This window comes from Gloeophyllum trabeum, assembly GCF_000344685.1.
Source record: "Gloeophyllum trabeum ATCC 11539 unplaced genomic scaffold GLOTRscaffold_00013, whole genome shotgun sequence".
Taxonomy (NCBI): Eukaryota; Fungi; Basidiomycota; class Agaricomycetes; order Gloeophyllales; family Gloeophyllaceae; genus Gloeophyllum; species Gloeophyllum trabeum.
The window spans coordinates 616194-625546 of NW_006920422.1; the positions used below are offsets into that span (position 1 = coordinate 616194).

Below are 9353 nucleotides of genomic sequence, written 5' to 3' on the forward strand. Positions count from 1 at the left end.
CTGCATAGCCTGATGGTTTTAACTTGTAAGTTTATTGTATCAGTCTGTGAGATTGAAATTGCTGGGTTAATTGTAAAAAAAAATGTGGTGAGTAATCGAAGCTGTCTGTCCAATTGGGGTCACACGAACCCATTGAAGCCCCTTCCGTGCCCTCCCCCTAACAGTTTCCATGGTCAATACTACTGGCATTGCATTGAAAATGTGATGGACAACTTGAAATTCATGGAAATTACTCTATTCACGTCATCAATATCCCTGGTATGGTACAATAATATGTGCATAACAAACTGTATTTTATGGATTGAAAGCATAGCCGCCATTGCCTTTCTCGCTCAATAACAGTTGCGGTGTGGCGATTCCCCAGGCTCAGGTGGCGTGGCATCCCCTCACGTGCCCAGACATTCGCCGAACACGTTCGCGAACGCGTTCGGCGGGCGAACCTCCCAGTCGCCTGGACGTTCTCTCAGACTGTAGCTGACGGCTCTTATGCTCCTATAGTGACAGAGAATTCTTGTTCGAAGATATTATCGAGAGGTACGGCAGTTTCCAAGTTCATTCAAATAAGACATATGTCTCCTGTAGGTCTGGTGACTTGGAAACATGGATGAGATCCCGCCTTTAAACGCATCGAGGACCCACCCAATCGACTACCTTCCTAATGCACCGTCTTATGCGTCGTTCTTGCAAGAATATTTGCTGCAACTCAAGCCATGCTTGATGTCTATGCCAGAGATATCACTCTGGAAAGCCTCTCGACTGTGGGTCAGACGCTCTGAATCGGGAGCGATGAAGCCAGACATTGATGTGCTCGAAGAGGCTTTCAAAGACGCATCAGTGGATGTCGCATACTGCGGTGAAACCGATGAATGCGGGGCTCAGCGACGCGAACGCATGTCATTTTCTGAATTCGCGACTCTTTGGCGCAACAGTCCCGATGGTAAACTGTACCTGAAAGATTTTCACTTCTGCATCGCTGGACAATCTGGAGCTTATCGGACTCCGGACGTCTTCGCAGACGACTGGCTAAATAGCTACGCGATAGCTGCCTCGAAAGGCGAGGACGATTTCCGCTTTGTTTATCTGGGTCAACATGGTACCAACACCAACTTCCACCGCGACGTGTACGGGAGTCATTCCTGGAGTTGTTCGCTTGCTGGTGTCAAACGATGGAGATTTTTGGCTCCGGAGTACACCCACCTCGTTCGCGACGACAAGTCTGGAGATATGCCCACTGGAATTTTCTCCGCTGAGGCCGAATCCCGATTTCCTGACATTGGAGAGGCGAGAAAAAGAATAATAACTGTCTGGCAGTATCCAGGTGAGGCTGTTTTCGTCCCTTCAGGATGGCTTCACGAGGTCCGTACCAACTGTCCTTATTGGCGGCTGTCTTTATTCATACCTTTATCCAGGTTCAGAACTTTGGGTATGCGTTTGGACAGCTTATCGAACTTTTGCTACATATGCTCACATCCTCTGCACTAGTGAGACGCTGTCGATCAATCATAACTGGGCCAACGCAACCTGTCTCCTCCGCATGAGCTTGTCCTTGGAAGAGGAAGTTCGCCTGGGGCAGCAGGCCTTGGAAGGCTTCGAGTTAGGATCACCGCAAGAACTGGCCGTTCTGGTCCAAGATTTGACAACACGGAACTTTGGCTGGGGATGGAAAGACTTCTTCGAGATGATCAGATGGCGATACGTAGGATGCCAAGAGCATCCTCCACTGTCTACCCAAAGAAAGCTAGGAGTTGCTTGGGATGAAGCTGCCGATTATCTTCGCCCCCCTCCAGACGTGGAGAGGCAACTCGTTACGCAGGTCATGGAGGAATGGCTGCGTAACGACGAGAACAGGTACCTAATCGAAGTTAAGGCCGTCGCAGAGGAGATCCTGAAACATGTACAACATTAAACCCAGTCATTCCTCGACTATCATTTGCACAACAACTATCCCCGCTCACGATAAACTCGCCGTAGCACGTCGTTACCGGACGATGACGTTTCAGGCAGCTTTACGGTATGGCTGACGGTTTTCTCTCGGAGACTATTCTCGTTGCCGTATGACTTCCACAACCAAAGACTATCCCCACTGGCGGGAGGATCAACACCCACAAGACTGTCAGTGCCACTTATTCCTTCATCACCCGAAATGTCTACTAGGACAAGTGGTGATTGTACAGAAGCGACATCCCCTTCCTTCTTCCCAGGCTAGCGCCGCCTAGACTGACACTAGGGCACATACCGGAAAGACGGGGCCTGCGAGAACGCGGAAATTAATGGCGCATACTAAGCATCAATTTGAAGCATAAAACCTTGTCGGCCAGCTCGGTGGTATCGACCTTCGTGTCCTGCGTCGTCATACCGTACAAGCGATCCCTATGGCGGTTGTCCAGCTTATACGATATCTGTCACGGTCGTCAATTCTCATATCAAAAATGCTACCAGCGAATTTCAGTACATACGTGCAGAACGATGCAGATTATTGCTGCCAGCCATTCTAACGCGCATGTCACTACCAATCGGGCATCAGGTCGAACTTCCTCGATGCAAGATTCATTACCGGGCATACTCACCTGCGAATCCTTTTCTAGGGAACACAAGGAACCGTTAGTTACAAAGAGATAGGATACTCCCTTCATCCTCTCACATATATCGGGGACCTTCGGTGGACGGGTATATATGAGACCCCAGTACGCTCCCGCACTGCCCGATGGCCATGAACATCGGGATACCCGTCGCCTTCTTCGTCTCAGAACCCAGATTGTGCGCGACTAGGTAAGGGAATGGCGAAATCAGCGAAATCAAAGGTGCGGCAGGTTCAGGCCCGACGTACACCATGCGATGATGATCCCGATGGTCGTGTAGGTCCCACTGGTGATGCAGAAGCAGGCAAAGTACCGGACGTGGACATTTTCTGGGACGCTCAACAGAAGGCTGGGCGGAACGCTTAGCTCCCCAATCCGGTGGACGAACTCTCCTGGCACCTACATGTATCCTATACCTCCAATACTGCAAGCAGCCGCCATGAAGAGCCCTCTGCTTTGTAGTCTATCCGAAGTGTACGACATCATTGCAAGGAATACTGCAGCCACCGCGTACGGCGGAACCGTCAACAGTTGTGCTAGTGCATTCGCTAGGCATCACGGTTAGTCGGAGGAACGAATGCCCAAGCTCATGCAGGGTCGCACGTACTGTACCCAAATGTTTTGATGATGGTAGGCAGGAAGGCAGATATGGCAGCTAGAGCACAGTTCAGGCCAAAGTAAATGACCCCTCCAAGATAGATCTGAGCAAGCGCATTCATCAACAAGTTATTATGGAAAATAGGGACATCAAGCAGACCCTCCAGTCACGCAGGGCCATGTAGATGTGGTCTGTGGAGTCACCCGTCAGATCCATCCCGAAATGTAGATTATGTGCGGAGCACCACACCCTTGCTTATGGTCAATCCGACATCGCCGGTGGCATCCCTGTTCATCCTCTCCACCGCCAGTCGTCGCTCCTCCGGCGAAAACACCGTCGTCATCTCAGGCCGGTCCGGGAGGAAGAACAAGGCGCCTACGCCGAGCAGCACGGACGGTATACCCTGATGCAAGGGATGTCAGTTGGTGGCGCAGGTAGGTGTTTCCGTTGATCAAACCTCGACAATGAAAAGGAGCCGCCAGTTGGTGATGGCTGCATGGGCGTGTTGTATGCCGAATGCGATGAGACCCCCAAACGCGCCTGCGACAGCTGCGAAGCCGAACCAGTATGCCATACGGAGACCCATTTCTTCTTTCGTGTAGAATAAGGCTGCGTTCGTTCCATTGCGTCAGAGATTCACAACGAGAGTTGGAGAACGCGACCAACAGAAGTAAAGTGGGATACCCGGACCGAATCCCGCTTCGAAGAACCCCATTCCGACGCGAGCGACGATGAGACCGGCTGGGTTGAAACTGGTCGCCTTCGCAAGAGTGAGTCTCAGCTGCTCAGGCAGTCCAAATGTAGCACACCATAAGCGTCGAGCATATCCCCCACCCGACAGCTGTACATGCTAACCATATACGAGGAGAGAATAGTTTCGAGATGACGGTGGCTGGGATCTGACATATAATCTGATGAACAAAGTGTGAAGTTGCGGTCTATCGTTCAGCGGTGGTAATGACGTACGTATGAGAAGAAGAAGGCAGAGTTGACCCAGTCGAAGAGCTGTCCAGTGGGATCCCCATGCAGCGTATCCTGCGGCAAGCCCTGCAGACGCGCGTTCCCTAGATTCGTTCGATCCAAGTCTTGCAGCATATTCAGTCTCAGGCTGCAAAATCGACCACGCCTAGCCCGCACTTACAAGCAAATAGGTACATGAGGCACGCGAACGGTAGGATTCTGGCGTCGAGCTTGCGGATGAGCCGGCGCTCCTCTGGGGACATCCCATGCACGGTATCCCCGCGGGCGGCACTATCCTTCGCCTCTGCAACAGTCTCGATATCCAGCACCCCACCCGACTTCTCTTTTCCGACCGTGACCTCGTCGAGCTTTTCGCAGCCTGCCAAGGAAGCCATCGGGATGGACGAGCGAAAGCGCGGAACAAACCACCGTTTGAAACGGGTTTTCGGAACTAGTTCGAGCAGTCGATATTTTTACACGGCCCTCCCTAATGAACGACATCCCGAGCCAGTCCCCCACGCTCCCTCTGGAGCATAGAATGCAGTGGCGTCGTCCTGGTGTGACGCGGAAAGGGAACGCAAGAGCCGTTTGGTTGCAAGCGAGCTGTCAGGTGAGTAGAATGCGGGGTAAAGGGTCCGATTCTTGACAGATGGCTAAACTGATGCATTGTTGCAAAGCTGAATCTTCCAGTATACTGGATATTACTGATCCTGTAGCGGCCGGTCTGACAACTATACGAGGCGTAGTTCAGAGAGATTTGCAGAGCATAAAATATTATGTCAAGTATCTGTACAAGCCTCAAGTTGAGGGTAAACGCAGGCTCCTAAACCACCGTCCTTAGCGTTCTCCTCCTTTACTAGGGCGCACGTGCAATGTTATGTAATACAAATCTATTTTTGATTTATTACCGGATACAGAACGAACAGAGGAGGAGAACGCTATAGGACGGCTGGAAGAAATCGTCTCCCCGAGATCACCGAGTATGACTAAGCATTCCAAGCGGTAGCGGCTGAGGCCTTCCACCAGCAGTCGGTGGAGTGTAGTACAAGCATTGGGGCGCATAGCAATGAAATTTGGAGCACCTTCCATTTGAATATGATGCAACAATGGTCTGACATAAATGAAAGCAAATACAAGCATTGACAGTGTCACTGAGGGCTGAACATTAGGTTCAGAAGCTATAATAAATTCCTCTGAGGGATGGTAGCTCACGGAGGGTGTTGATACTGGGGGAGTACCAGTAAGATACCTTTTTATGCCTTTCTATATATTTTTTGTATTTGCTGGTTTCGAGGTGCTCCTTGCATTGCCCGCCGACTGCTGGCGGAAGGCCTCAGCCGCTACCGCTTTTGGAATGCTTAGTCATACTCGGTGATCTCGGGGAGACGATTTCTTCCAGCCGTCCTATAGCGTTCTCCTCCTCTTGTTCGTTCTGTATCCGGTAATTCTCATATAATACATTTTCTTACATAATATTTCACTTCTGCCCTAGTAATTAGAGGAGCGCGAACGCTAAGGACGGGTGGTTTAGGAGCCTGGAGCCTGGGGTAAACGAAGCTTCCTCAGGACTCGTACTATCATTGGGGGGGTTCTGTAAAAACTTGACAATATGACCGGCCAAGGGCTACCTTCTTCATCATTCCCTGTTATTTCACTCAGGCATCATAGTATACCTTCCTAAGTACCATCTGCAAAAAGAATGATCTCGATTCACTATGTACAGAGTAATACAGAGAGATGCCGCACACAGACGGCACTTGCGGGGAGTAATGTAAAAACGTCACGCGCGGGTAACACTATCCGATCCGCGCGCGTCTGTCACGCATCTGTCACGCCCTTGGGCCCTTGGAGTTCTGTAAAATCTACCATACGAGCACTTCACAAGCCTGCAGCTATTATCGGGTGGGCGCAGGAGGTTTAAACATACAAGAAACACCTCCTTTAGGCAAGCCGATATATGCCGGGGCCGTGTAGGCTGGCAGATCTACCCATCAAGTGGCCATCAGACCTGTTACAGTGGGCATTTTGGACGGTGTTCAACCTCCCATACGACAAGGGGCCAACTTGAGGCAATTCTGACTTCACAGACCATCTGTATGGTATACAATGCATATACGTACCAACCCGCTAAGCTCCCTGTAGCATACTTCTCGAGATTTCGGAGTTCTGTAAAAAATCTAACTTTTACAGAACCCCCCCAATGATAGTAACAAGTCAATGACGCATTCGGAGCTGTGACCAGGCCACGTGAGGTACTGTAGTCACACACCATTTATAGACTAAGAAAGTGTATTCGAATGGATACACGGAGCAGTATCAACTACTCACGTCTGCTCGGACGACGGACATACTTGCCATCAGTGCAGTATTGTCTGAACGACTGATGGCAATATTGTCTGAATGACAACACACGGAATTGTATAAGGGATTGACTATATCGGAGATAATCTCAGCATTGCATAACATGGACGACAGGAATGAAGGCGCATCCGGGGTCTTGGTCCAGCCGTCAGCGCGATGGACCTGGTCTAGACTCGCGACCAGTCCTGTACGCAATGCACACGCCTTCCTTTTTTGGTTTCGGAGTGATGGAAGGCGTGAGCTTGCGAACGGACTGGTGACAACGGACAGTCACATAGCGGGGTCACAACTTTCCCCGCCAAGCGTGACTCCGACTTAAAAAAATTTGCCCCCTCAGATGTACAAAATCGTCTCTGGCACACATTGTTCAATGATGTTTTTGAAGTGAATGGAGTTGACTGGAATAGGTGAGAAAAGAGGATTTTCTCCTTGAGTCAGTCCAAATTCATCGAAATTTGACCTATGTCAAATGAATCTATGGCCTTCAAAACCTACAATGGTGTAAATCTCCCAAGGCATGATTTTTCTGAGTTATGAGGCTCTCAAATCACGAAGTCCCACTCATAGTTGGCGCGTGTCACGCGCATCCCGCCAAAAGGGCGACCGTAGTTCCCAGCCGCTTCGCAGTGTAGCGAGTATTACGAGCGGAGCTTGAATTGCGAAGTGGCTGGTATCGAGCCTAGACCTGGTCACTCGGGAAGCTCCGTCTGGCGCCGGCATCTTACCCCTCCTTTGGGGGATGGGATGAATTAATTATCACATAGGTGCTTTGCACAAATGCAGCCAGAGTTTGGCTGGCCAGCTCAACACTTATTGCCATCCTGTGCAGTCCGGGAGATGTCCCGTCTCCCGGACTGCGCAGGATGCATGTCCCAATGGATATAATTCAAAGTAATTATTTCGTATCTTTGACGTATACAAGAGATATTTAGCTCCTCCTTGATTTCGTGTGCAAAATTCACAGCCTGTAGCTGCTGTGGAGTGCAGTTCACAGCATGTAGCTGCTACGGTGAATTGAGATGGAATTTAGTACTGATTGTTTACTTCGATATGTAAGTGAAATGCAAAGTATAGTCTATGCATGGACTGGAGTCTAGCTGCGCGAGATAATTCTAAGTCCGCGCGGTGTAGCCGTGTGCCACTGGAGCCAAACATGACACGCCAGAACTTGCCAGTCAGTCGAAAAGTGCGACGTATTGCGGGTTTGGCATAACCCCTCTCAAAGGAGGGGCACTTGCTGAAAACCAGCTGGTCACTCCCTGTTGCCATACTATCTGCCTGCCCGTTTGCTCTACAACATATACCATAAGTAGTTAAACAAGCTGCATTAATAAGACAACTTAATCTTGCAGTCACTTCAGCTTGGCAGCACCTAGTGATCATGTACAAGTCAAAACACTATCTCAGGCTGATACCGGAGGACAACAGTCACCTGCAGTTCATGGATGTGTATCACGGGATGCACCATTATGCTCGTCACAAACTCTTAATACAGTGAAATGGACAATATAGTACACCACCGGGCCCATAGTGGGACCCAACTGCTTGGCCCGCATTCCAATTCCATCATCTCAATGTAATTGTCTGTGGAAGGTCTTGCCTGAAAAGGTGTGTTGTTGTGAGGGGCACAATTCAAGGGGTCCATCACAGCCATCAGGATACTCGGTCCCATTTGCAAGGCACAGAGGTCAATGCTCCTACAGTCGAGTCCCTCTTAACCCATAGTGGTCGGTGGAAGCCGAAAGCTACAGTCACTGTGTTTGTTGCAAATTAGCTCGACGCATAGATAGCTAGGATAACTGAGGTATCTTAGCTATCCCTCGAGCTTTCCGAACGTTAGATGACCAGCAGGTGCTGGTGGAAATAGCCGTACCTGCGCGCGTCTAGTTGCGTGTAAGATAGCCGATGCGACTGACATATCCCAACTTATCTTCCATGTCGCTAAGTTAAGTACCTACGTCCTTCATCCTTCACCTGTCAGCTTAGTTATCTCTAGCGATACTGACTAGGACAGCGACGCTATCTTGTTTCAAGCCACAGCATATTCGGCTTTAACCAAGGTGCAGCAATCCGCGCTATCACTCCCCTTTCGTGCTCACGAATTATGCTCAAGTCCAACGTCTTCCGTTCACCTCGCATCGTACCTCCTCGACACAAACCGACGCGCCCTCCAAAGCCTGACCCTGGTGTAGGCGACTTGTGGTTGCGAACGGCTGACTTATCACCAGCAAACGCGTTGCTCTTTCAGCACGGAGACTTCGCTAGCGAACTCGCTTTTTGCGAGATGTTTATGCTGCGTATACCAGTGAGTACCACACTTGTTCTGCTGCTATAGCACCGCTAAGTCTACTTAGGATCCGGACCCGAGCAAATTCTTCGCTGAGCTCGATACCTACTGCCTCTATGCAGCCATCTCCGTGCCCGTCGACTCTGGCGTTCCGTCAAGACACCGTGCGAGCCCCGTAGCCATTGTGGAGAAATGGGTAGGCTGCAGGGAAGTTCAAGACAGCCCCGGCTGGACACACTGGGTGCCCGGTAAAGCGCAGCGGTTTATAGAATCGCGCTCGGACGCGTGCGAGATATTTGCTATGCTAGCCAGGAAATGAGACCGCTGCCTGCGGATGGCTAAAGTCAGGGTGGGGCGCGTCTGCCTCTCCTAACGTGGATGCCATTGCGCGCGAGGGGTACGACGGAGGTGAGCTCGTCATTACGGTTGCACTGTCGCAGTATTTGAGCAGCCTGCAGCGGTAAAAAAAATTCTGGTGAGTGATCATCGTACCTGTAGTTCAAGATCTGGATTGACAGGTGTCCTCAGCCTTTGATTTTTGCGACGACAGCAGGCCTCATCGTAAATC

The 9353-nt window shown here is 50.4% G+C and overlaps 3 protein-coding genes across 3 annotated transcripts in view; 2 read left to right on the forward strand and 1 right to left on the reverse strand.

Annotated features, from left to right (window-relative positions):
• Positions 1-600: 600 nt before the first annotated feature.
• On the forward strand, positions 601-1906 carry GLOTRDRAFT_95835 (Clavaminate synthase-like protein; the record flags this gene model as incomplete). Its single annotated transcript, XM_007871179.1, has 3 exons — positions 601-1356; positions 1410-1423; positions 1483-1906. The coding sequence occupies 3 exons, from the start codon at positions 601-603 to the stop codon at positions 1904-1906; spliced, it is 1194 nt and encodes a 397-aa protein (XP_007869370.1).
• Positions 1907-2223: 317 nt separating this feature from the next.
• On the reverse strand, positions 2224-4400 carry GLOTRDRAFT_47548 (MFS general substrate transporter; the record flags this gene model as incomplete). Its single annotated transcript, XM_007870983.1, has 15 exons — positions 2224-2250; positions 2307-2399; positions 2457-2506; positions 2568-2581; positions 2642-2765; positions 2828-2928; positions 2983-3127; positions 3187-3280; positions 3337-3368; positions 3427-3580; positions 3635-3786; positions 3844-3937; positions 3987-4088; positions 4144-4262; positions 4319-4400. 15 exons carry the CDS (start codon positions 4398-4400, stop codon positions 2224-2226), a joined length of 1383 nt encoding a protein of 460 aa, XP_007869174.1.
• Positions 4401-8363: 3963 nt separating this feature from the next.
• GLOTRDRAFT_101210 (uncharacterized protein) overlaps positions 8364-9353 on the forward strand; it is a gene marked incomplete at its 3' end in the record, with an annotated part of 2162 nt that continues 1172 nt past the window's right edge. Inside the window, exons 1-3 of the mRNA XM_007871180.1 lie at positions 8364-8803; positions 8853-9070; positions 9244-9260. Of these exons, the coding sequence (XP_007869371.1) occupies positions 8603-8803; positions 8853-9070 (419 nt within the window). The remainder of the gene's footprint in view (positions 8804-8852; positions 9071-9243; positions 9261-9353) is intronic.